We start from the raw sequence: 26,056 nt of genomic DNA on the forward strand, positions 1-26,056 counted from the left end.
GTAATAGAGCCTCTAGACCTCAGATAACGAAGCTTCGATCACCAACAGCCTGAGAATATTCCAAGTTAGTACGAGGAAGTGCGTCTAACCACATTGGCCAATCATGTAATATCACTCGGCTGCTAGCCTCTGGGCGCAACTAATCCGTCGCAGCGTTAGCCGCACGAATAGAATATCGGAGGATTCCTTTGGTATAGCAGTAATGCCGATCATTTGTGGCAGGACAGTAAATTATTAATGCCCCAAAGCCAATAACTTTTATTCCGTTCATCACTATTATGATACATTTCACTAATTTTACAGTTCTAAAGCACCCCTACCTCCTAGCTACATAACCATAATCTCATCGCCTGTCACTCCATCATCTCCAAATACGTCCTCCATCTCCCGTAGTGTATACTCCACAAGATAGCTCTCCTCCACCAGCTCTTCCACTCTTCTGTAGTGCCTCTCCGTATAGCTCTTCAGCGCGTCCCACACCTGCGCTGCCCCCTTCAGCTCTATCAACCGCTGCGGGCTGTAGCTCTTGACAATCACATATAGAATCCTCTGCGCCACGCTTGCCGTCTTTGCATTCGTGTTCCAGTCGCGGACGCGGCAAAGCAGCACAAACAGCTGCTCATCACCCAGCGACGCAAGGACCTCATCTACCGCGGCGAGCCCGGACATGGAGTTTGGCTCGGCGGGCGACGTAGTAGTGACGGCGGTGAGGAGAGAGAGTAGCCGTCCGGGGTGGTTGAGGCCGAGGGCGAGCGTGATGGCGGAGCGGTAGTCGGAGTTGTGGATGTAGTTTTGGAGCTTCTGCTCTTGCTCGATGAGCTCGGATTCGAGCTTGGAGGCTTCTTGGCGCGTGCTCTCGGAGATGTCTTCCCAGAAAGTGACGACGGAGTCGCCGCCACCGGAGACAAGGACGTGGTCGTCTTTACGGACTGTTAGGGCCCAGACCTGCCGGGGTGTTAGTTTGCGCGGAATAAAGAGTTAGGGTAATTTTCACGTACTTTGTCTTCGTGGTTATCCAGAGTAGCGTTGCACTCTCCGGATTTCACGTCCCAGACCTTGACTAGTCCGTCTCCGCCGGAACTTCCAACCTGCAGCCCACCACTCAGCCAGACAGTTTTTAGCACGCTGTTTGTATGGCCCTCAAATGTCTTCAGACAGCTGTAATCCGTCAAGCTCCACAGCTTCACGGTCTTGTCGCCACTTCCCGTGACCACCATTCTGCCGCCCTTGGCGCCCTCGGCGCCGCCAACGATGGCACCAGTCACAGATGCGGGCCCGAACTTGACAGACCACACACCGCGACGATGGCCTCGCAGGACACCGAGCGCTTCGCCTTCCTGTACCGACCAGATCTTGACTGTCTTGTCCTGCGAGGCCGACGCAAACAGTTCGTCATCCGGAGACACGTCAATGGCGTTGATATCCTTCTCGTGCGCCTTCCTCGTATACATCGCCTTTGCCTTCTTTCCTGGCGCCGGGATATCCCACCTCTTTATCGTGCGGTCCTGGCTCCCTGTGATCACAAACTTTGGCGGCGCAAAGCTCTTTGCCGCTTTGCTTTCGGCCTGCGGCACAGCCCTAGAGAGCGCGATGGCACCAATGCTCTCCGCATGCCCGACGAACCGTGAGTGGCAGGTAAACTCGCTTTTGTCGCCGTCAATGTGCCATAGACGGGCCTCATTGTCCTTTCCACCGGTGGCCAGCCACACACCGGACCAGTCGCGGTCGAGGCAGATGACGATGTCGCCGTGGCCGCGGAGGACGCCGACGTCGCCGAAGCCCTTGGTGAGGTCGACGATGCGCACGTCTTCTGAGTTTGTGGCGAGGGCGACGAGGGTGTCGGTGGGGGTGAGGTATGCGAGGTCTATGATTTCATCGTGGTGCCCTGAGACACGGCGGGTGACGGGGAGGGTGGTGGTGGTGGGAGGGAGTGTGAGGGAGTTTACGAGGATTGTTTGGTCGTTATGAATGGAGATGAGAGAGGGCAGTGACTTGTGGTAGCTGCGCGGATGTTAGCTAGCGTACGCTTCTTCCTGAGTAGAGTAAAATGGATACTGACATGATATCGACAATTCCATCAGCTTCCCGCTCTTCGTCATCGTCTTCTGCCTCTTCATCATCACTACTCCGTGTGATCTCCTTCCCGGCCCTGAGATCCCACAGCCGTATCCGATTCCTCCGTCCGCCCATGTAGATAACGCTATCTCCCATAGTCTCCTCCTCCTCGCCCTGAATCCGCAGCGCCCCCGGCGCCAAAAAGCCCACCATCTCCAGCTCCTCAAGAACCGGTATGGTCCCCTTGAGCTTCCAGCTCTTTGTGTCCCACACACACACAACCTTATCTCTGCTACCACTCACCAGCGTCTTTCCATCCGCCGACCAGTCCAGCCCCCGCACCACACTCACATGCGAGTCCAGCACCGCCACACAAGTGCTCTTCACCAAATCCCACACCCGGACCTTCGTATCGTCCGCGCCCGTCGCCAGCCTCCACCCCATCTCCCCCGCATCGCTCCTCCCCTTCTTTCCCCCCTTCTTTGCCGCCGCCGCCTGCGTCGGCGCACCAACGCTCTCCGGCGCGTAGAATCGCAGCGCTGACACGACACCGCCATGGCCGTGCAGGTTGTGGGTGACATACCCGCCCTTGATATCCCAGACCTTCACGAGGCCGTCCGCCGCGCCGATGGCCAGCAGCGTGCCGGTCGGGTCCGTGTCGGCGACAATGATGGGCGACGTGTGCGCCTTCATGGAGCGCTGGAGCGTGGGTGTTACGGTGAGCTTTTCGAGGTCGGAGTCGATGGACAGCGTGTAGATGCGCATTGTGTAGGAGCGGGAGCAGATGATCAAGTATGAGGCGTCAGGCGTAACTACAGCATCACACAGTACCTACATCAGCTTTCTGTACCCTTATTGACGGTCAATGGGGTAGGTAATGCTCACGAGCTAACGTAGTGACTTGCTCCGAATCCTACAATTCAAACACACCAGCAATTCATTTAGTCAGCGCCTCCGTCACACACAGCACACACATAAAAAAAGACCTGCCGGCGGCGCGCATACTCACACCCTCGATCCTCGCCAGCTCGTCGCCCGTCTCAAAGTCTGTCACCAGCACATCCTCGCCCAGCGTCGTGACCAGTATCCGCCCGTTGCGGTCGAGTGCGACTTTGCCGCCCGTGTAGAACGGCTGGATGACCTTTGACGGCTTGAAATCCGTTTTGAGCATTGTTTGTGAGGGCGCCATAGCTGTCTGTGCTGTGTTGGCGCAGAAAAATTAGTGTATGGTGGAACTTTTTAATACTGCGAAAAAAATATGTGGGTTGGGCGAGTTTTTTGGACCGGGGGTGTTGCAGGGTTGAGGCGCCCCGGGTAACTGGCTTGGTGGGGGTTCTGGATTATGTCAGCAGGGTTGGACGAGTGAGATCCTGTGAAGAGGATGTAACGCTGTATTGATTTTTTTTTTTTTGTTTAATTCATTAATTGCATACACTGTGTTGATTTGAAAATCACCACTTTCCATGTTTGCAAACGTTTAAAGTCAATAAATCCATTCCTCAACCAGAAAGCACAGTTTCACTAAGGTAGCAGTAATAGTGCAATTTTGTAATACTTGTATCTTAATCATAGTGTAAACTAAATAATGAATACACATATCCGCAGTTGACAACTATAAAACTAGCCGTGACAATATAGTATAGTACCGTCGACGGCTACTGCTCTAACACTGATATCGGTACCGCTGGCTGCGGCTTCGGAATACCCGGAATATAGGGCGTCAAAAACTCCGTCAACTGCCCATCCACATCCGACGCATTCTCAACCAAGTATGCAGCCACCTTGACAAACAACACATCCTTGACGGGTCCACACAGCTTTAGCTTCTCCAGCACCAACGTCTGTAGCCTATTCATGCCAAACTTTTCCGCCATACAGTAGATCATCGCATGCCTCAACGCCGCCTCACACTGCTGCTCAGGGTTCTCCGTCCCATCGTAGCCCTCAATCTCTCTCACTGGTGTGTAGTTTTGCATCTGCCGCGGGGCAGGCGCTGACCGCACTGGCGACCCCGGCTCAAAAACACCGTCGGTGCCAATGCGATATGGCACAGGGTGCCCAAAGAGGTTGGCAAATGCTGACGACGACGCTTGTGGCTGGGGTCTGGCGCCGATTCTGGTAATCATCCGGGGAGAATATTCATCGCTGTACAGATACTCAAGGATGGACGAGAAGACCTTGGGGTCGTCTTCAGGGAGCGTGACCATGTTCTCCCTGGCCTCTTTAAAGCTGCCGTTGAGGGCGCAGTCGAAGAAGGGGGATTTGCAAAGAATTGACTTGTGCGCGAGGAAGGTGTGAGCAGTCTCGGCTTCACCGACTACGACCGGGACTATCGGGCTCTGGAATTTACTGTAGGTAATTGTGCATTAGTTGGCTGCAATAGAATAGGGTATCGATTGGGAAGACGTGATCACAGACTCAAAGTAGGATGCCGCTCCAAAAAAGTATTTCCCTTCCGGCCTGTCGCTAGGAGGATGGACTCCCATATCCACAATCTCAAGGTCGACTTGGTCGGCGTTACGGTCAGGTGTGGCTATATAGGTTGGGGCTGGGCGTGCGAGCATTTTGGAAAGTCTTGGAGACGTCTGTCTGACGGTGGGTTTACCGGAAAGGCCTGTAAAGGGGCTCGATTCAGGCGTCTTATACTAGGAACACAAAGATGACAGCTGGTCCGCTACGTACATACACGTAGATGTGGCAGCGTCACGGCAAGCAAAACGTATATGTTGGCTGTAGTTAACGTTATATTAACATTCCAATCAACTGTCCTTCTCACAAATATGCAGCCGTGGCCACGGCCAGATGGGATCCGCTCCAGTGGGCCCACGATATGTATGTGGCCCTTTCTTTACTTTTCATGACAGCCCAGCATCAAAAGAAAGATTCGAGCACCGGCTAATGAGGATTAACGAGCGGACAGCATTGAATAATACAATCCGACAAGAGTATACCCAGTGGGTTCGTGGTATGCAGAGTATGATTTTAGGGTTAGGTGTCCCCCTATCCCGCTCTGTCCTCACTCCCTTAAGTACTACTTCCCGCCCTCTGACAGTTATGTGGGCGAGGTAGTCTAGTGGTAGACGCCTCGTGTTACTACACCGCGTGCGTTGAGCCACCATGACCGCCCGGAGGTCATGGGTTCGACCCCGGGGGTGGGAGTAATGCTCTAGAAAAGTGGGGTGTACGTCATGTAACTGGGAGCAGCGTTCAATATCGCGAATTGGGCCTGTAGCCAGTGAGGCGCGTATGGTCACAGCATTGCTTTTTGTGTATTTATTGCCCCATTTTCGGTTTTTTTGGAGGGGGCGAAAGTATCGATTGGAGTTCTCTCTGACTGGCCTAAAATCGCATATTAAAAACTATTTCAGCTTCTTGCTCATTATTTGGCCAATCGGTCTCCCTGGTGTCAGGCCCGGATGTAGGATTAGGCCGGTTTGGCGAAACCTTTTTTAGACCATACTCTTTTATAGTATAGTAATCAATGAACTATACCAAAAAAAATTACAGCATGTAGACGTCTCCAACGACCGAGTGACAACTCATGATCCACAGGCCAGCCATTGAAACATACAGTTGGACCTTAGCTTCGACCACATACTTGTATGTAACGATCATATGATATGTATGTATCTCTGCATATGTACGGAACACATGATACATGTAGACTATGCAAAATGTTTAAGCAAACTACAGCCCTACGTTTTCACCCATGAGATTGAGAGATCGTTACTTGACTACAGCCACATGTAAATATGTGAATACCCGTCAATTCAGACAGCGTGTATGATCTATGTAGCTACATGAGAACGGCAGCCCACCACGCTGGCTGGACACAAGTCCAGAGCTGCTACTACACCACCACCACCACCCCCACTCCTCACACCCCCTACTGCAACCCAAACCGCCCCATCCCCTCCCTCAGCGCCGCCACCAACTCCACCGCCTGCTCCGCACTCACCGCCTCGAAATCATACCGCTTCATCTCCCGCTGCGGCCGCAGCACCACAATCTTAAACAGGCTCGGCTGCTTGCGATACGTCTTGCACCCGACAATGGTGCTGATGTGGATGCTCGTCGTCTTGCTGCTGTCCTGCGCGAGCGACGGCATGATGTGCACGTACTCGCCGTCGATGGCCAGGATGCGCTCGTGCCGCGACATGAACGACATGCCGGCTTTGCGCCAGACGGTGTATTTCTGCCCTACTGTTAGTTTTGGCTTTGTTGGGGGGGGGGGGGGAAGACAGACCAGGTAATCACGACTGCCAAGCATATCCGGCGCCCACGCCGCCGAAGGCTGCAGATACCGCATCCTCCTACCGCTCTCCTCCTCCTCCTGGACCGGTGCGGGGAGCTGTGTCTGCGTCTGCAGCGGCAGCACTGCCGCCACCGCCGGCACCGCCCCCGCAGGCAACATCTTCTTCTTCACGAGGTCTAGCTCCGCGCGGTCCCCCAGCGCCGCAACAGTGCGCTCGAGCGGCCAGATGACGTTCGGGTGCCCCGTGAGGCGCAGGATGTATTTCGACTTGTCGAGGTGCTTTTTGCGGCACACCTGGTCGAGGACCTCGGCGATGAAGGTGTCGCTGGTGACGCAGACGGAGACGGACTGTGCGAACTCGTCGATGGTGCTGATGTGGATGCGGATGATCTTGCTGGGGCCTGTTTTTGTCGCGGGCGTGGCGTGGTCGGTGGTTGCGGCGAGGCCGATGGTCGTGTTTGTTGGGGTGCTGGGGGTCGCGGGGGTTGTAGTGGGGACAGCGCCGCCGGGCGGGGCGGTGGTGGCTACAGCGGTGGGCGCGGTGATGGAGGCGGCGGTGGTGGAGGGTTTCCGCCGCTCTGTAGGCGTCGCCCGGCAGTTTTCGACATACTGCTCTGGCGTGGCCTGCACCATCGCAAACTCACCCTCCATCTTCATATCGCGCGCGCCGCGCCCGCCGCGCCCCGTCTTCTTCACAATATACGCCGTCACAGGCTGCGTCCTCTCCAGTGGCGGAAAGTCCTCATCCGGCTCACCATCATCCACCATCCTAAACGTCCACATATTAATATCGCACAGCTCCTCCGTCAGCGCCGGCTCGCGCTTGTCCTCAATATACTTGTACAGCGTGAACCCGATCGCCTCTGCGACCGTCGTCTCTCCACGGCCGTTCTGCCCATCCCGCTGCTTCGGCAGCCGGTTCAGGATCACGTCGATGGGCGCCTTGCTGCGCGAGTACGGGATGTACAGGTGCAGCGTAATCGGCGTGAGCTCTCCCTTGCCGCTAAACAGCCTGTAGCTCTCGAGCGGGTTCTCGGCCTCGCGGCTCTTGGCTGCGAGCAGCTGCGTGAGCGCCGACACGGGCTGCAGCTGCGACACGGGGCGGATGGGCGGGGGGAGGGCGTGCAGGACTGCCGCGTCGTGCTGGTGCTGCTGGTGCTGCGGCGGCAGCCGCCGCATCGCAGTGCTCAGCGACGAGGACCCGCCCATGCCCATCCCCATGCCGCCCAGCACGGCCGGGTTCGAGTCGGCCGTCTCGGGGAAGTCGGAACTAATGCTAGCCGTATCATCACTATCTTCGGGGCTCTCGAAGCCGCCGTCGCGCGGGAGCGACGAGTTGGGCGAGGAGCGGAGACGGTCTGTGATGCGGGCGTGGAGCTTCTCGGCGGAGATGATGCCGCTGCTGAGGATCTCTTCGTCGGCGTCGGGGAGGCGGTCGATGTTGGAGGTGTGCAGCGTGCTCTTGACGAAGTCGACGTCGCCGTGGGAGCCGCCGCGCAGGCGGCGGGTGCGGGATTTGGAGGGGGAGGTGACGAGGACTTGGGGGCCGGAGCGGATGGGGGAGCTGCCGGAGCGCGGGCGCGGGGCGATTTCTTTTTTGGGAAAGTCGAATTGGATGCGTGTGCTGGGGCTGGAGGGGGTGTTAGTCTGCGCTGTAGTATGCTTGTAGATAGATAGAGAGAGGCTTTGCGCAGAAGAGGGCAGCTCTAGATCCGCAGTATCTGAGAGAACCCCGGAAGCAGAGCTGCCCCCCATCTGCGCAAAGGCTCTAACCACCCACCTCCGGATGGAGGTGGGGATGAAAAGACAATGATATCCGCCACAAACACAAATACATACGCCGTACCCCCCTCCTCCTCCTCGCTCTCCTCACTAACACTACTATCATCCACCTCCCGATGCGTATGCGCCTCCCTCTCTCTCTCCCTCGCACGCCTCCTCTCCCTCCCCCCCGCACTCCCGCTCATCAGCACCTCAAACAGCGGCGGGCTACCATTCGCCCCTCCTCCCCCTCCCCCGGCCCCATTCCCCCCCGCCGCCCCGTTCGCAACAGCAACCCCCACCTCCCTTAGCGCAAAATACTCCGTCTCGGCACCGACCGGTATGGGCGGTGAGTACGTGCGGCGGATCTCGGTGGGCGAGCCCCAGCCGGCGTTCTTGAAGGCGGGGATGGTGAGCGCGGTGGGGTTGATGCTGATGAGGCGCTCGCCGACGCCGTCTTTCATGGTGTGCAGGTAGCGGTTGCGGATGCGGTAGAGCACGAAGCTGTGGTGGGGTGGGGGGGGTTAGCTGTGTGGGCTGGCGCGGGGGAGGAAGGAGGGGGGAGGGGGTACTCTTGGTGTTGCAGGAGCGACATTTTGACTTTGATGGATGTGATTGGGGGGGGGGGGGGGGGGGGGGGCGAGGTGAGGTGAGTTGGGGTGTATGTGTGGAGCTTAGTGGGGGGGCGGGGGCATGCTGGTGTTGATCACTGGGATGGGAGATTGATGGCCGGCGAGAGGTGTAGGTTGGATGCTGTATGGGGAGTCTGTAGATGGATGGATGGATGGATGGATGGATAGAAGATGGGTGGGTGCTGTTAATTGGTAGATGGCCGTTAGTCGTTAGTCGTGAATAGTTACTCTGCTGTGGTGGTTGTGGTGGGGGGGATTTCAGCCGAGTCGGGGGCAGTCTCTTAGCTATAAACACCCACCTCTATCTACACTCCGTAGATAGAAGCCCAGCTCAACCCCGGTCCCAACTCTCCATAGCAACCAACCAATCCAATCCACACTCAGTCCCACAGACCATCCTCCCCTCCTCCCCTCCCCTCCTCCCCTCCTCCCCTCCTCCCCTCCCCACCACACAGCCACAATGGCCCCCGCCCCACCGCTCCTCAGCTTCGCCTCCTCCACAACCTCCTCGCGCACCTCCACGCCGCCCGACCCCAACCCCAACCCCGACCCCAGCACCGCGCCCGACACCGACACCGACACCAACGACCCTGTACGCGCAAGCTATCTAGACTCTAGCAACGGGTAATCCCCCCTCCCACAGCTCCTTCCTCCCCCGCAGCACCAGTGCTAACACCCTCCACCAGCCTCTCATTCAAGCGCCGCGTCCCCCAAACCCGCTACACCCTCTTCCCACCCACGCACACACCCACGCACCCCGCCTCCTCCTTCCCTCTCTCCCCCTCCCCTCCCCCTCCCCCACCGCCGCCCACTTCGCCGACGACGTCGACACCCCCGGCCGGCGCGTCTACGACGACCTCACGGCCATCGACTGGATCTTCGAGTACGCCAAAGAGCGCCTGCGCACGCGGTCGCTCTCGGGCCTCGGCCGCCTCCTCGACGCGAGCCAGGTGTGGGTTGTGCTGCTGTGCACGGGTGTTGCGGCCGGCTTGATTGCCGCGGGGATCGATATTGCGACTAATTGGTTGGGGGATTTGAAGCATGGGTATTGCGGCGGCGCGTTTTATCTCAGTAGGAGGTTTTGCTGTTTGGGGCTTGAGGGTAGGTTTTTCCTTGAGGGGGTGAGGGGGGGGGGGGGGGGTGAAGGGTGCTGATCGGTGTGGTGTGTGTGTGTGCAGCGGGGGAGACGTGTAGGGAGTGGGTTCCGTGGAGGGCGGCGGTGGGCGCGGCGAGGAGCGGGTATGTGGTGGAGTATTTCTTCTATATTGTCTTTTCCGTATGTGCACCTCTCCCCAGCTATATACTTGCAGTACTACATACATGTATGCTAACACAGCTACTCCACTCCGGCCACACACAGATCCTCTTCGCCGCCACAGCCAGCGTGCTCGTCGGCACCTACGCCATCTACGCAAAGCACTCCGGCATCCCCGAGATCAAGACCGTGCTGGGCGGCTTCGTGATCCGCCGCTTCATGGGCGCCCAGACACTCATCATAAAGTCACTCGGCCTGGTTAGTACCTATCTGCATCGCACATTCTCACTCACCCACCAGCTCTCACTCTCACTCGTCCCGCATTCTAACATCTGATCTGCCACCAGTGCCTCGCCGTCGCCTCCGGCCTCTGGCTAGGGAAGGAGGGCCCCCTCGTGCACGTAGCCTGCTGCTGCGCCAACATCCTCATGAAGCCGTTCCCCTCGCTGTCTAAGAACGAGGCACGTAAGCGCGAGGTCCTCTCTGCCGCCTCCGCTGCTGGCATCTCAGTCGCGTTCGGCTCGCCCATCGGCGGGGTCCTCTTCTCGCTCGAGCAGCTCTCCTACTACTTCCCCGACAAGGCCATGTGGCAGTCGTTCGTGTCGGCCATGGTGGCGGCCGTCACGCTGCAGTTCATGAACCCGTTCCGCACGGGCAAGCTCGTGCTGTACCAGGTCAAGTACACGCGCGGCTGGCACGACTTTGAGATCATCCCGTTCGCAGTGCTGGGCGTGATCGGCGGGCTCTACGGCGCCTTCTTCATCCGCCTCAACATGCGCATCGCGCAGTACCGCAAGACCACCATCATCCGCAAGTACCCCATCACCGAGGTGACCATCGTCGCGCTCATCACGGCGCTCATCAACTTCCCCATCATCTTCATGCGGCCGTCGCCCTCTGCGCTCGTCGCAGACCTGTTCCAGGAGTGCTCAAAGACCACCGAAGACCCGCTCGGCCTGTGCGTTGACAAGACCGCGCCGCCCATCATCCTGCTGCTGCTCTCCTCCGTGCTCGGCATCCTCCTCGCCTCCGCCACCTTCGGCCTACAGGTCCCCGCGGGCATCATCCTCCCCAGCATGGCCATCGGCGCGCTCTACGGGCGCAGCATGGGCATGGTTCTGCAAGCCTTCCAGCGCACGCACCCCACCTCCTGGATCTTCAGCTCCTGCACGCCCGACGTCGAATGCGTCACCCCGGGCGTCTTCGCCATCATCGGCGCCGCCTCCGCCCTCGGCGGCGTCACACGCATGACCGTGTCCATCGTCGTCATCATGTTCGAGCTCACGGGCGCACTAACCTACGTCCTCCCCATCATGATCGCCGTGATGCTGTCCAAATGGGTCGGCGACGCGTTCGGCAAGCGCGGCATCTACGAGTCCTGGATCCGCTTCAAGCAATACCCCTTCCTCGACAACCGCGAGGACCCCGTGCCCGACGTCGCCGTCAGCGAGGTCATGACCCGCACCGAGGACCTCATCGTCATCACCGAGCAAGGGAACACGCTCGCAGCACTCGACGCCCTGCTCGCGACGCAGCCGTACAAGGGCTTCCCCGTCGTCACCGACACGCGCGACGCAGTCCTCGTCGGGTACATCTCGCGGTCGGAGCTGCGGTTTGCGCTTGACCAGGCGCGGCGCGGGGGCGGCGCGGGCGACGACACGGAGTGTGTTTTCAGCTCACCGGCGGCGGTGGCGGGGTCGCCGTTCCCGATGACGCCGAGGGTGCGCGGGGATGCGGGCGTGGTGGATTTGAGGGCTTGGATGGACGCGACGCCGATCACGCTGGCGCCCGGGGCGAGTCTGTTGTTGGTGGCGGGGCTGTTCCAGAAGTTGGGGTTGAGGTATGTTTTGTTTGCGCGGCATGGGGTGCTGCAGGGGCTGCTGACGAAGAAGGATGTTTTTGAGGTTTTGAACGGGGAGGAGGAGGGGGAGGCGGCGGGGAGGTTGGGTGGTGGGGGTGGGGAGGGGGCGAGGTTGTTGGTGGAGGGGGAGGAGGGGTGGGATAGAGAAGGGGAAGGGGAGGGGGTGGAGATGAGGCTGTAGGTGCGGCCATGTATGTATTCAAGGTATATAGTTCAGTTAGCGATCTGCGGGCAATTGGTTTTGGACTTTTATTGATATAACTCTTTCCGGAGTGTGATATGTGGTAGCGAGTGATGGGCCATGACCCAAGCAGGTCTCCGAAAACTGATCAGCCCAGGATACCGGTAGTAATCCCCACCCAATTGATAGGAGCTATATCCCCCAGCGAGATGAGCTTGTTGCTAAGGGCGAATGATGGCAGCAGATCTAGAATTTCTTCTGCCATTATATATCCCCTCGGCGCAATTAATGAATTAAACAAAAAAAACAAAATATATCCCCTCGGCGGTCAGGCCCACTTAGTATCTGTCGGGTTAATTAACCATATATGGGACCCGTGATATCAAAAACACGGAAAGATGCTGATAGTGAGGATATCTCTAGGATTTTTGGGAGTGTCTTCCATCGCAGCTGCCTTCTCCGGCCAGCTAACTGGGCAGATCCAATTGTGCCTGACCGTCGAGGGGGAATATACGGCTTCTTTTCGGGGCTAGTATTCTGGTACATGCATCCTTCTTTAATGTGATGCGACGTAGTTCGTTTCATTAAAAAAAAAAAAAAAAAAAACATTTAAGCGGAAGAGAGCCAATGAAGTACATGTACAGCCACCCCGCAAAAGTGTTCGTGACTTCCGATTTCAGAGTGAGACGTTTCTCCATATGTAACCATGGCAGACCACCGAGAACCCCGCGCCCCCCCCCCCCCCCCCTCTCTCCCCAAGAGAAGACTTTCCCAGTGACCAATGGCGCCCAAAATTAATGAAGAATAAGACCAATGACCCTATCTTCTTTTTATACATAGTCACAAACTATATTATACATTTTTCGTTGTTTTGAATCTCAACTTTAATTTAATAACATCAGTATTACGGGTGCGCCACACTGCGCACTGACATTAAAACTAAATCACGAACCACAGAATAATGAGACGTTGGTAACAAAGTAATTCACAACAATAACCGCGCGCAATGACTTGCCATAACCAACTTCGACCCGCCATTCAGTGATTGAGCCGATTAGACGAGGAAGCTAAGCTCCACCGAAGCGATCGAATACCAGCACGGTGATTAGTCCGCTACTCACCAGGTTACGGGATACTTCTTCTTCTTCTTCTTCTTCTTCTTCTTCTTCTTCTTCTTCTTCTTCTCCTTCTTCTTCTACTCACATAACTACGGTCGGAACAACTTATAGTTAGCGATTCTCAAACCGCAGAATTGGTTGGCATGATAATTATAGACGGTTCCTGCACCGAGTGATATTCTGTGATTACAACGAAGAACTCCGGGGAAGCCGTCTCTTCGGGTAAAATCTGACCACTTTTTTGGCAGCGGAGACCAATGGATGCCAAGGCCATATTTGATTGGTTCCTTGCACATACGCGAATAGTTATTAGGCATCCAATACCCCACTTGCTCTAGATATAACCCACATTCAACAAACATCAATAACATCTCTCGAAAAATCTTACAACCCACCCCTCCATAACCAAGGCGTATATCGCATACAATACAAACCATACAGTCGTGGTTTCTGAACTCCTCCGTCCGTCTTACCCGGTCCTCTATCATATCCAAGTGTCCGCAGCCCGCTGCTATTATAAGGAGCTACTAGATGGGTACAAACCTACCGGCCGCCATGACAGCAACAACCCTCAGTTGCGGTGGACTATTCACCAATGCCAACAGCTATCAAAAGTTTGTCACCACATACCAAAATCCTAATTCCTTCATAAAACTCACTTCGTTGGGATAAAACAGACACTTCCAGACCGCCATGGTCAAGGTCAAGGTCGGCAGCAAGGAAACATTCTACGCACACGAAGGCATTCTTTCCAAGTCGGTCTTCTTCGAAAGAGCCCTGAACGGCGAGTTTTTAGAGGCCACCACCCGCGAGGTTCTCCTTCCCGACGACGAACCAGAGATCTTCTCGTCGGTTCTTGAATATCTCTACAGTGAAGAGTATGCGCCCAGGCTGGGCTTTTCCAAGACGGTAAAGAAAATAGTAGACCAATATCGCACTCCTCAGTCTATAGAGTCGACCTTTCAGACCCTTCCTTGCATATTTGGTTCTACTCCTAAAAGTGAGGATATTGCTTTAGCAGCGTTGAGGCATGCAAAGATCTATTGTCTCGCAGACAAGCTTGAGTTGAAAGGTCTCCAAGCGCTGGTTATCACTAAGTTAAGATTGTGTGGCCCGCTTGCAGGTGTCGACTTTCTAACGGTTGCGTCCTATCTCTTACAAAACTCCTATGATTTCGACGGCTCTCTAGGGAGATTCTTGTCGTCATATGTTTCAGGAATCCCAAAGCAAACTTAAAGCTTTCTTTCTTTCTTTCTTTCTTTTCTTTTCGTCTTTTTCCATCCTTCATGTAATTATCATTTTCGTCCCAGCTCAGCACCGAGATAAATTTCCATTCACCTCACACATATGTATGTAAATACGCTTAGTCTGCAGAAATAGGAGCTGAGAAGTGTCAGTTGGTATTTCCTGAAGGTGCTGCAGGTGAATTCAGCCAAGAAGCTCAGCCTAAAAAAATAAGACCATAATATGTACATGTAGGTAGCTCGTTTCTGACAGGCGTTGATAGGCAGAGTACTAATGCCTGTACCTACATATCGCCCTGCAGAAGAGACTGTTATTACTTTTTCTGGTAGATAAAATGAGTCGATACTCCCACTTCTATCGCTCTGTAACATAGAGAGAATCAATACCACCCTTAGTATTGAAGATGGCGCCCGAAGCCCCTAATAGACGACTCTATACACTCCAGCGCCGTCTTGGATTCAATAGATACCATAATATGGTCCTATGTATATAAACCCATCAAATCCCAATGCGTATACCACTAACCTTCTTCACAACAGGGCTGATAACAGGCAGCATAATGGCCATGTTTGTTCTAGATCGAGCACGGGCATACTCAAACTTCGACGCCTACATCCAGACCAAATACACGACCGGCGAGCGCTGGCTAATGAACAACATCCCCTCCAGCGGTTCGGGATGATTCTCCACATCGTCTCCATCGTGCGTACGGGCACCCCCCGCACGTCCATACGTATACTACCAAGACGCTGGACTAACCATACATAGCGTGCGGGCTCCTCTCGATATTCCAATTCATCCCCGCCCTGCAGCAGAAAAGCCCCGGTCTCCACCGTCTCAGCGGCACCATAATCCTGCTTCTGCTGCTGCCGCTCAGCTGTGTCAGCGGCATGATACTAGGGCGAGAGGCCCTCGGCGGTGACTTTGCGACGCAGACAAGCTGCGCATTCCTCAGCGCCATGACGCTGGGTGCGGCGGCGATGAGCTGGTATAATGCGAGGGTGCTGCGGCTGCATCGGCACCGTGAGTGGGTGCTGAGGTGCATGGGGTACATGTCGAGCATTATTACGAGTAGGCCGTTTCTGATTGCTGGTGCGGTGGTTATTGGGTTGAACCGCAAATATGAGAATGTAAGATAGAAGGTGGATCGGTGATCTGGGTTGATTAGTTGCTAAAGGTTGTATCATGTATGCAGGTATGGAAGTGTGAGCAGCTCGCGGACGTTTTTACTGCGACTCGGAGGGTGATCACGGATGTGTATCCGACATGTGGGAACCTGAGCAGCAGCGTGGTTGTGCCGGCACACTTAGAGGAGGAGGAGAATATAGGGAGCTGTTTTCGGCTATCCTTTGGGGGCAGCTTGTGGATGGCGATAGTTGTGCATGCTATCGGGATTGAGATCTATGTAAGACCCCGGGCCCAGCTCTATATTGATGGCATATGAATGAGCTCGTTAACCGGTCTCCAAAACTTAGATAAATCTCACGCGAGACGAATCTGAACGTCTGAGATTGATTTCCCGTAAGAGGCGGAGGGATGCTGGACTGGAAAATGGTGCGGTGAAAGGGAGAGATGGTGTTATGGGGGCGGGCTCCAAGCAGATGGAGCATGTGGTGAGAGCCTCGGGGAATGATGCCGTGGAAACCTAAGTTTGGCCTCTTCCGCATTTACTATATAGCGTTCATATATATACATTTGTATCTCGAGAAATTACATGTATACACATAATCGCGATTTTTGTTTATTTCAGCTATTGGGGCACAAAATTAACTTTACAGACTTGCGGCTCGAAATGGTAGTCAAACTTTAAACCCAAGTGGTAGAGCTAAATGCCGTCATTGTCATCGTCGGCCTCCCCCTCCTAATGCCACCAACCCCCAGCAACACATTTACTACATGCACAACCATCATAACATCACAAACAAACTTCATCACTTTATCTACCAACAAACTTGAATCCTCCATATCAAGCTCTTGAACGTGTTACTCTAACCTGACTTGCCTTTGGAACCCGCAGCTAACGTAGCAGATAGTATCGTTGATTCAAGCTTCGTCAGGTGTCAAATATGACCGTCAGTTTCAATAACTCATTAACTCATTACTAGAAGACGATTGCGAGCCAAAGCAGTCACTGTCTTGCCTAAACTCTGGAGAATGACTAGTCCGAGCCATCCCTGCTCTCTTCAACTGTCAGGCGACAACGAGTGATATATTATGACTCCTAAACCGAATGGGGACATTTACAAAAATTGATTATCTCTAAATCCTCTCCCAGAAATCATACAGCTAAATAATTGACCACGGTTAATCGAAAGAAGAATATTATACAATAACTGGTTACATCCAAACCCGAGTCCTAAATGTTAGTCTCGTGCCCAGCCTGTGTTTACTTTGATCCAGACGCAAACAGTCTGGGAACGAGACTACCTAAATGTGTATCTTTTCATGGCACGCCTTTCGACCTCAGCAACAACCATCTTGAAAATATCTTTGGCCTTCACCTTATCCAGTACGGACTCTCCATTCTTGTTTACGAGCCTGATAGGGGATACCTTAAGAAGTAACTCGACGATATCTTTGCTTTCCTGGGTCACTGCAATGTGTAGTGGGGTTTCTCCCTTTACATCTCTAACTCCGGGTGCAGCCCCCGTCTTAAGCAGTAGACGGACAACATCGCAGTGACATCGAAGCACGGCTATATGTAGCGCTGTTTGTCCCTCATTATCACATCTCGAATAGTCCGCGCCACAGTTCAATAATAACTGCATCATATCTATCGACCCTGTGGACGCTGCCAGGTGCAATGCTGTCCATCCAATGTGAGACTGCGTCGAGACAGATGCACCTCCATCAATCAACAACCGAGCAGCGATTAGGTTTCGATGATTTACAGCTCTGTGTAGTGCTGTTTCGCCCTTTCTATCCTGGACAGATGCATCAGCTCCCTTTACAAGGAGTAGACGTAAGATGCCAACTGCTTCACCCCCATCCTCCGCAACTCCATGAAGAGCCGTTTCTCCGTCTTGGTCTTGAACCGAGGGACTAGCACCCTTTTCGAGCAACAGCCGAACAGTTGCTTCGCTACCGGAAATCACCGCCTTATGCAATGCTGTTTGACCGTCTTCGTCTTGGGTAGAGTGATCGGCCCCTTTCTCGAGCAAAAGCTTGACCACTGCCTGGTGCCCTTGTATCGCTGCGTAATGCAGTGCGGTCCATTTAGCTTTGCCTTGGTCCAATATGGGCACACCTCTCTCGATTAACGCCCTAACTACTTCCAAATGACCACGATATGCCGCCTTGTGAAGAAGGGTTTGTCCTTCAAGGTCATGAACACTAAGATCGGCTCCGTGAGTAATCAACAACAGGACCATTTCCACGTTTCCTTTGCAGACCGCCATATATATCGGCGTCCAGCCCCAATGATCCAATGTCAAAACACTAGCACCTCCCTTGATCAGCCGCAAAACAGCTTCAGAATGGCCTTGAGATGCTGCAGTATGCAGAGCTGTTCTAGCATGATAGTCTTGACAAGATACGTCGACCCCATTTTCAAGCAATAAGTCAACAACATCCCCGTGCCCTCCGAGAGCCGCTTTATGGAGTGCAGTTCCACCCCAAGAATCAAGAGCGGAGATATCAGCACCTGAATCTATCAACCACAAGGCCGCTAATCGATGTCCCAAAATACATGCCACGTGCAATGGACTTTGAATTAGATCAATCCAACCCCAGTATTGTGAAACAGCGGGTATATTATCCCGGACAATCTCGTACAATTGAAGATAAGCTCGACGGGCGCAATCGTGTTTTAGAAATTTAAGAACAACATCCACTGTGTACTCTTCGGGGCATGCTTTGAGATGGTGAAAGCAGTGAGATACTACGTAGGCCTGGAACGGGTGTGTTTCGAGCCGTTCCACCGCGTCACGATAGGTTTCGCAAGAACTCCAAGTGGTGAATGCGTCGAATAACAGATAAGTTGCGCAAGTTTTGGCGAGATATAAATCTGCATCTTCTTGAAAGACGCTTTTCTTCAGAAGATATTCTTGGACGGTATAATGGGCCAATCGAATGGTGTTTGTGTCTTCGTCGATTATTACAAGGCCAGCGCAGATATCTAATAAGGTTGCTATATCCGGTAGATCAAGCTCATCAAGCTCATATCTATCATCTTCTATGGATATAGCTACTCTGATCTCATCAACCGTAAGCGTTCTTCTGGCTTTAACAAGCCACAGAAGGATCTTCAGGGCCATCTCTTCACAGCATTTGGCCTGTCCGCGGAGGTTCTCCATGGCGCGGTCATACGTAGGATCTAGACCTCGAGAGGAAGAGTCTTTTATCCTTCCAAGCTCTAAGAGGATCTTTTTTGCGGTGGTCTGCTGGCAAAGAAACTCGATATGGAAGTGAACAAGCAAAAACCTGCACCCCTCTAGTTAGCAAAAACCACAAGGGTGTTTAAGTCAAAACCTTATCACTCACATTCCTTTAGCGCAATCCAACAAGTCAGTAACGATTCTCTCTTGACATTTCCCTTGTTTAATAAGTCTTTTCGCTCGAGAATTCTCTTCAATTCTATTTTCAACATATCGTCGAATATCCTCTTCGTGCGCAGAAATTTCAATTTTCAAGCTTCCATTGGCAAAATACTCTTGAATGTCCTCTGGATGTGGTCGACTCGTTAAAAAGAGGTTGATACCGTCTTTCTCCATACGAAGCAGTAAAGGGAGGAGACCTTTCCTCTGCTTCTCATCACACTCATCGAGGGCGTCAAAGATGATGTATGAACGAGAGAATAATCTCGTTATTGTAATGAGAATCGGGTAGAGTTCCTCCAAAGTGGGTCCCTTGAGATGATTCTTGAATTTACCATGCATCTCTTCAAGGACCGCTGGAAGGTATGGTATTCTGCGAGCAAACTGCTTGACTAGGCTGGAAACAACATTTTCCGGTCTTTGCTGTTCCCTTTCTTTATAATCGAAGTATATATGTGCCATTCCGTAGTTCAGTGCCGATGATTGTTCCTCAAGATAATTGAACACAGCAGCGCTTATAACATAGCGCCTAAGTTAGTGGTGAAATATATCAGGTCATCAGAGGCGCGTATTTAGTCACCTTATGAATGTCTTCCCAGCCCCGGCTATGGTAAAAAGTTCTTGTCAGTATATTCTCTTCATACTCTTCAAGTACATGTTGTTTATAGTCAATACATACGAATGCCATAACCCCATAACATCTTTGTGTGCGAAACTCCTGTATACCATTCTTGAAATTTTGGTTCTCTTATAAGCCATTGGCCGGTTCCTTCCTGCATCCTATTGCTGACATCGTTGTGTTTTGTGTCGACATTATCTGAACAAACCCAATTGAGTACATTTGCACGTTTCTCGGCTTTTATATTTACGCACTTGGTTAGTCACCGACAGTATCTCATATGTGGCGGGTACATTTTACTTACATGTATTGCAATCTTCGAACTGTAAGCGTTTAGAGGCTACGAGATCCCACTTGTGTCTCCACGCATCCTGGGCTGCAAATTCGGTCAAGATATCTTCCCGGACCTCTTTAATATCAATCTGGATATTTTGAACTTGCTTTTCAATTTCCCTCGACGTAGACCTAGGGATAAATTCAGCAATACTCTCGTAAAGTGGTGCATCCTTTCCCATGCAGAGATTAGCTTACATCTGATCTGCCGCCAATGCAAACACAATGAGACTTTTATGTCTCTCTATCCTAGAAATTAATTGAAGAGTATCTTTCTCTTTCAAAGGCCATTTGATGCTATCCACCATACCCTTCCAACCATTTCGAGGCTCTACTTGTGATATAAGCTCTTCTAGCTCTCGACCACATACCTTTAGCGGCCCATCGGAGTCATTCAGCCCCTGCAGCGCTGAAACTGATGATGTTGTTTTGACTCTTTCCAGGTGACTCCGCAAGGAAAGTAAGACTTTACTCAAAGAGCCGAGTTCGTCTATAAGATCCCCGAGATCCTTTGATGCTCGCTTTACCCCGCAGGCATAGCTATAGCTAATCGATGTCAATTTGCCCGCCAGTTGAATTAAAGCGACGATGCCGGAAACAAGCCCAACAATCTCGGCCATCGGGGTAGTATGGATTCTGCAATAGGTTCAAAGGTATCCTTGGGTTTGTGTTCGAAAGAATTAAAACGAAACGCAAACCTTGAGTTCGGTAATAAGTATAGTAGTGGATAGTAGTACAGCCTAGGCGCATATCTCGCCACGTCAGCGGCTATGGGCCGCCGGCTTGCATGATCTACGACAGGTTTTATTTCAAGGCAAATAATAACCATAAAGTAAGTAACAGGATTCTAAATTTCCATGTCCATGACCACTATGTCATCCAGGAAATCTCAACTCTTCCCGGTGCGTCATGGTAGCAAACGATTAGTATGTGTAGAAAATCCCTAGATTTGAAGTCAGCTAAAGTTCCGAGATTCTGAAATTTTGATTGGCCTTATCAAACGTGTAGGTGAGTAAAGGCGGGGTTTGATCACCATGTCTCACTCGAATAGCTATAGTACTTGTATGAAAGAAGAACAAAAGTTAACTAGAGATCAATCTGGAGATACCAAATTAAAGGGTTAGGGTTAATACAACTTCGAATGAGCCTCATCACGTTTTAAGTAAGGCGCACATAGATATCTTGGCGGCGCAGAGAGGACACGCTTTAGTAAATACAGCTTCAACATCAACATCGATCTTTGAATCTCACTAACGATCTGAGCATCCGCAACAAAGAAAAAAAAATCGGAATCAACATCTGCAAATATGGAGACAGTACCAAAGGTCAATATCAATGCGCTTCCAGGTACATCACTATCCTTAACTAAGCTTGACCACCCTCATACTAACACTAGACTTGCATCCAGCGCTCAAAAATACCACTGATGATATGATAGCTCCTGTTCGCAACCCATTTTATGAGCCCAGCAATATAATGGACCGACAAACTAACTAGCGCATAGTATCTTAAATCTCTTGGGTATAAACAAAACCACACTCTGACAGACGTCCGTCTCGTTATTGGATTCGCCGCGTGTGCCATCGCGGGTGTTACCTTCTATTACGATTGGACTGCCGGATTCGAGGCAGTAAAGGGCGGAACACTCTATGCAGTTATTGCGTATTTCATCCTCAATACAGCTTTGACCTTTTGGATATGGCTAGTTGAGGGTGGGACGATATATGTCGGTGAGAAAGATGGTGTTAAGGTCGGTTATGCCTATTACCCGAAGCGCTCACCCAGAACCGTTCACCCAGAACCGTTCACTAACGGAGAATACTATTAGATCACTATCTCGACTCATACCGAGAAACATTCGCCAATTTACCACATGAAGATCACTTCGGTTCTTCCTGGGACATCTGGGCCGCATACCGTGGAGGAAAAGAGCTCATTTACAAATTGGTTCGACGAAAAGGGTTATTTTGTAGCGAAGCCATTCAAGGCCTTCTTACAGGACTCTATTCCCTCACTTGCGGCCAAATCCCCGGAAGCTATTGCACTGAAGTCAAAAACTAAGAGTGTCAAGAGCTAAACACCTTTACTTTTATATCTCCTTGGGCCTATGTACTTTATGATGGATTTAAAAGCAATTGAATAAGAATGTTTGGCTTTTGTTACTTGCCAAGGCGACGGTTTTAAGCGCAGGACAGGGATGTAGTTTTCCATCTCTGCGCTTGATTCTCTATGTTGTGTTCCATATCTACACTTCTCGCTCTACTTTCTTTGAGACTCATAGTGAGCCTTCAAGGCCAAGAGATCATTACCCTGCCAACCGATTTCGTTCATGTATGGAGATCCAGTATTGAAGCGCCTATAATAAGAAAATTAGTGTCTCAATCCACCGGAAGCTCAACTATATCTCCCATTTGATGAGAACGGAACAAACATACTCTGGGAACCTCAGATTGACTGTCTTGCTGGGTGTTGAGTCCTCGAACAAACTCCTGTCTGCAGCAGCACGCTCGACCATCGATGTGTGTCTAACGTTTCGCTCCTCCCAATCCTTACTCAGATCACTGTAGTACTCGATCGCTCGGGTCAAAGGAGCACCCTTGGCGCCGGCGGTGGACTGTTCGAGTTTGTAGAAGGCCAGGCAGCCCACGACAGCTGCGATCGAGAGGTAGAAACCCTTACCGAAGGCTAGATTCATAATCTATCCATCAGCGCCTGACCAACTGAGTGAGGTGAGGATACAGAAGTTTAAGACGCACTTTCTTCAGCGGCTGGGTGATGGTGATGATCGTCATGGTGGTGTGTCTCGCCCGCCGGAACCGGCCCTTTGCCGGAGTGGGATGCAAAGGTACGTTTGGCGAGCAGAACTCGGGATGAGCAGGCGAGGGCCCTGCTTCGGACGGCGAACATTGTGGTTGATATGAATTGAGTGGAGATATGTGGTGGTATATTCGCTATCGGATGCTTCGTCGTTCAAGATACACCGCCAAGAGGAGGTGGTGAATGCTCGCCAAGTCTTTGAACAGCGGGAAACCCTAACCCTGCGCACTAGGACTAACACAACCATCACATCATCCATCTTTAGGAGTACAGTACGGCTGATATGACCATAAACCTAATTATTCTACGGGATTGACGGCATAGATGAGTACTAGAGATTGGGGACGAGGGTAATACTACAATATCTGTATGAAAAGGGGAAAAAAATACCTTGTACCATTTCGCCCGGCCCCCGCAATCAGAATCCATTACTAGGGCTTCCACTTCAAATGCCAGCCCTTATTGTATCAATATAACACATAGATCTTCTCAAACTCAACGAACCAAGCCTCATATATAATTATACACCTTCACAAAAACACAGTAAGCTGAGTTGATTGTTGGAATTAGGCATTGGTGCATGATCTTGGGCATTCATTACCAGATCTATAGAAGGAGATACGGCAAAAACATAAAGTGATAAGTAGCGATATATCTTTGGCTAGATGAGTTTGGCATTTAATTTAGAGATCTTTTTGCCCATCATGGACCATAAATTGGTTCTTAAGTCAACGCATTCAACTAGGACGTATCAATAAAGCCAGCACAGTAACCCCCCCCCCCCCCCAAACACCTACGTCTCTCACTTGTAGATATAAATAATGTTCTTTAAAATTACATTGAAACTCTTCATTGTCAGGATAGTATTGGAGAAGCTGATTACATGATTCAATGGGAATTATGCACGTGTTTAGGTACGCCTAATTGTTGTTGTTGTCCGCGTTTGAATTGAAACTGGGCAATAGATGGACTCAGATGACCTACCAAGCACTGAGTACGGGATCGACATGCATAAGGGGTAAAATAGTTATGCATTGTTGGGCATATTTGTTGATCTTTATCCTCCTCACTATCCAAGATTTCAACATGTCTCGTCGTCGAGTGATATTTTGTGAATACATGCGTCCGTTTAATTTATATCGCACAAGCTGTATTAAGTATATGTATTTCAGAATACAGATTATAATATCAGTATTTTTACCTATAATCTAAACCAACACCCTCGGGTAGTCCCAGTTCCAGCTACTGATTATTGACATTCACAGGGTTATGAGCTCAACCACAAAAGTTTATCCCACATGAAGGAAATCCCACAAGCTATCTCCGCAAAAAAATCAAGGAAATTCCACTTGGTAAACTCCCACCCCAGGGCTGAACTGACGTGCATGCCCAGTACTCATTACCCGCACTGTTCAGCGTTCAAGCTCTCTATTTCCCAGAACCATGAAAGCCACCCCGCCAGTTACATGCATTTACGGTTAGTTCCAGCTCCGCTGCAGGTTAAAATGGATAGACCGTAAACATGCTTCCGGTACGAACCATCTTCTTGTTCTTCTCATTCTACTCAAGAAGTTCAAGCATTAATACAGATATGCATAATTGGGTCGGATACTTTAATCCGACCCAAGTCTCCGCTCCTGTCGCTTCTCGGCTCTTTTTTTCAAGACCCGCAGGCGCAAGAACGGCAACCCTAGCTATAGCCCTGCGATACAACATCTTGCTTCTGTTCTGCTGGTACGACATTGCCTTATTGGCTACATACATGCGGTGTTTCATAGCATCTTAAGACCCTACTCAAGCGGGGATACGAAAATATGGTGCGTCTACTCTAGTCTCCCGTGCATGTTTCACCCTTCACTGAGCCAAACTTGGATCGAACAAAAGCCCTCCCTTGCAGAGAATACTGATTCAGATGTCTATTTTCAAACAAACTCGATTGACGAGAAATACCTTGCATCGGTAAACACGGAGGACAAAACCAACCCTCCAACCGCGGATGCCAGCCATCGCAATGAAAAAAAAAGGTCATCTCAAAAGAAAAAGCTCCGATCCTCGTACAATAACCTCACCGCTAGTTATCTGTGGATAAATGAGAAAAAAACAAACAACTACGATCGGATGCCGGTGAGGATGTATATAAGTTTTACTTATCATACCCGCGGCTGAGCTCGTGGTTACTGGTTCGCCCACCACCACCATCACTACCACTGCAGCTGCCAGCTGCGCGCGACTGGATTGTTTAATTTCTTTTTCCACAGTTTCTTTGGCGAGGTCACGTGCATGTACAGCTGCATGTGTAGCGGGAGTGGAGAGAGCGTACATACTAGCCGTGTATCTGTCAAAGGGCGAATAAGCGTATTCACGTCGTCGGCCTTCCGTTGATACTGGTTCCAACAATGCGAGAATTTTTCTCATCTTGTGATGTTCAAACACCGCCTTTGAAATCGCTCAGGAAACGACTACAATCCGAGATCGGCCGTTTCTGTGCCCATGCGCTATTTTCGCTTTCTCTAGAAATTTTATATTAGTACTACCACAACCGCAAGATTCACGTGTCTAACGGCGTAGCACTTTTGGGCTACTTACGCGCTGTATAATTAATATATCCGCTAGATATCATCGCATGGTACTATTTAGGGCAACCCGGTGGATAGGTTGAATTCATTGCTAATGAAAAGTCGAATATCATCGAGAAATGAGAAGATCGAATTCTTACTCTCTTTCCATACTTTCTCAACAGCGATACTCGCGATCCCAGCAAGACCTCGAGATCCTCGGTTGAACAAGCCATGAGCCGAGTGATATGCTGTGAAACCCCTCCGCGGGGACGGAGTCGTCTCCGACTACATAAGCTATGTAAAACCTTGGCGGCGGGAGTGAACGCAGCATCCAACCCAGCGCATCGGTGCCTTCTCTACCCCACAACGTGGGGAAGTGGGGGAGCATGAAGTGTTGTAGCGAATGAGGGCTGCAGTAGCGACTTCATGAATTCTCACTCGGTTTGGTAACCACAGCTGAAAAGTGGGTGTTTCACAAGTACCACGTCACGTTCGGGCAACGTTTCAGACGTGCAGAAGAGTTGATCCGGTGATGGCCATGGTACTCTTTGCGCCTAAGGCGGATCGGACGCAACGGAAAATCTCCTCGGGCAATTTGCGCATTACGATTGTGACTGGGGGGGGGAGTAATAAGTCATCGGTACAGCATATTTATATATACGGCAACACTTATTGTGTTGTACTATTTTTGTATTTATACTTTCTTCACGATGAAGTGCTTGGTGGTTGACTTACTGTTGTATCAACACACGCGCTTGATCGGACGATGAGTGATAATTCATGTTTCGACCAGCAACACAGGCAACATCAGCAACAACAACAAATTGTCTA

At 51.5% G+C, this 26,056-nt stretch overlaps 10 protein-coding genes across 10 annotated transcripts; 4 read left to right on the top strand and 6 right to left on the bottom strand.

Annotated features, from left to right (window-relative positions):
* Positions 1-327: 327 nt before the first annotated feature.
* Positions 328-3,226, bottom strand: LAJ45_05613 (uncharacterized protein; the record flags this gene model as incomplete). The annotated part of the gene is made up of 5 exons (XM_046115184.1): positions 328-945; positions 999-2,001; positions 2,060-2,867; positions 2,941-2,968; positions 3,065-3,226. 5 exons carry the CDS (start codon positions 3,224-3,226, stop codon positions 328-330), a joined length of 2,619 nt encoding a protein of 872 aa, XP_045971706.1.
* A 484-nt stretch (positions 3,227-3,710) lies between these two features.
* LAJ45_05614 (uncharacterized protein) lies at positions 3,711-4,619 on the bottom strand (the record flags this gene model as incomplete). The annotated part of the gene is made up of 2 exons (XM_046115185.1): positions 3,711-4,404; positions 4,474-4,619. The coding sequence occupies 2 exons, from the start codon at positions 4,617-4,619 to the stop codon at positions 3,711-3,713; spliced, it is 840 nt and encodes a 279-aa protein (XP_045971707.1).
* A 1,322-nt stretch (positions 4,620-5,941) lies between these two features.
* LAJ45_05615 (uncharacterized protein) lies at positions 5,942-8,666 on the bottom strand (the record flags this gene model as incomplete). Its single annotated transcript, XM_046115186.1, has 4 exons — positions 5,942-6,250; positions 6,302-7,940; positions 8,150-8,575; positions 8,644-8,666. The coding sequence occupies 4 exons, from the start codon at positions 8,664-8,666 to the stop codon at positions 5,942-5,944; spliced, it is 2,397 nt and encodes a 798-aa protein (XP_045971708.1).
* Positions 8,667-9,163: 497 nt separating this feature from the next.
* On the top strand, positions 9,164-12,000 carry LAJ45_05616 (uncharacterized protein; the record flags this gene model as incomplete). The annotated part of the gene is made up of 6 exons (XM_046115187.1): positions 9,164-9,295; positions 9,390-9,804; positions 9,882-9,979; positions 10,064-10,216; positions 10,306-11,570; positions 11,634-12,000. The coding sequence occupies 6 exons, from the start codon at positions 9,164-9,166 to the stop codon at positions 11,998-12,000; spliced, it is 2,430 nt and encodes an 809-aa protein (XP_045971709.1).
* A 1,673-nt stretch (positions 12,001-13,673) lies between these two features.
* LAJ45_05617 (uncharacterized protein) lies at positions 13,674-14,354 on the top strand (the record flags this gene model as incomplete). The annotated part of the gene is made up of 2 exons (XM_046115188.1): positions 13,674-13,732; positions 13,796-14,354. 2 exons carry the CDS (start codon positions 13,674-13,676, stop codon positions 14,352-14,354), a joined length of 618 nt encoding a protein of 205 aa, XP_045971710.1.
* A 412-nt stretch (positions 14,355-14,766) lies between these two features.
* LAJ45_05618 (uncharacterized protein) lies at positions 14,767-16,012 on the top strand (the record flags this gene model as incomplete). The annotated part of the gene is made up of 6 exons (XM_046115189.1): positions 14,767-14,848; positions 14,903-14,934; positions 15,033-15,069; positions 15,132-15,493; positions 15,559-15,768; positions 15,839-16,012. 6 exons carry the CDS (start codon positions 14,767-14,769, stop codon positions 16,010-16,012), a joined length of 897 nt encoding a protein of 298 aa, XP_045971711.1.
* Positions 16,013-16,786: 774 nt separating this feature from the next.
* LAJ45_05619 (uncharacterized protein) lies at positions 16,787-20,470 on the bottom strand (the record flags this gene model as incomplete). Its single annotated transcript, XM_046115190.1, has 7 exons — positions 16,787-18,785; positions 18,846-18,849; positions 19,234-19,412; positions 19,479-19,503; positions 19,578-19,754; positions 19,822-19,982; positions 20,049-20,470. The coding sequence occupies 7 exons, from the start codon at positions 20,468-20,470 to the stop codon at positions 16,787-16,789; spliced, it is 2,967 nt and encodes a 988-aa protein (XP_045971712.1).
* Positions 20,471-21,157: 687 nt separating this feature from the next.
* LAJ45_05620 (uncharacterized protein) lies at positions 21,158-21,927 on the top strand (the record flags this gene model as incomplete). The annotated part of the gene is made up of 4 exons (XM_046115191.1): positions 21,158-21,197; positions 21,259-21,293; positions 21,355-21,600; positions 21,679-21,927. The coding sequence occupies 4 exons, from the start codon at positions 21,158-21,160 to the stop codon at positions 21,925-21,927; spliced, it is 570 nt and encodes a 189-aa protein (XP_045971713.1).
* Positions 21,928-22,109: 182 nt separating this feature from the next.
* On the bottom strand, positions 22,110-22,757 carry LAJ45_05621 (uncharacterized protein; the record flags this gene model as incomplete). Its single annotated transcript, XM_046115192.1, has 3 exons — positions 22,110-22,206; positions 22,286-22,535; positions 22,607-22,757. 3 exons carry the CDS (start codon positions 22,755-22,757, stop codon positions 22,110-22,112), a joined length of 498 nt encoding a protein of 165 aa, XP_045971714.1.
* A 2,053-nt stretch (positions 22,758-24,810) lies between these two features.
* On the bottom strand, positions 24,811-25,287 carry LAJ45_05622 (uncharacterized protein; the record flags this gene model as incomplete). Its single annotated transcript, XM_046115193.1, has 4 exons — positions 24,811-24,897; positions 24,992-25,051; positions 25,128-25,177; positions 25,254-25,287. 4 exons carry the CDS (start codon positions 25,285-25,287, stop codon positions 24,811-24,813), a joined length of 231 nt encoding a protein of 76 aa, XP_045971715.1.
* Between the last annotated feature and the right edge of the window lie 769 nt (positions 25,288-26,056).

This window comes from Morchella importuna (assembly GCF_003444635.1).
Source record: "Morchella importuna strain M04M26 chromosome Unknown Morimp01GS015, whole genome shotgun sequence".
NCBI lineage: Eukaryota > Fungi > Ascomycota > Pezizomycetes > Pezizales > Morchellaceae > Morchella > Morchella importuna.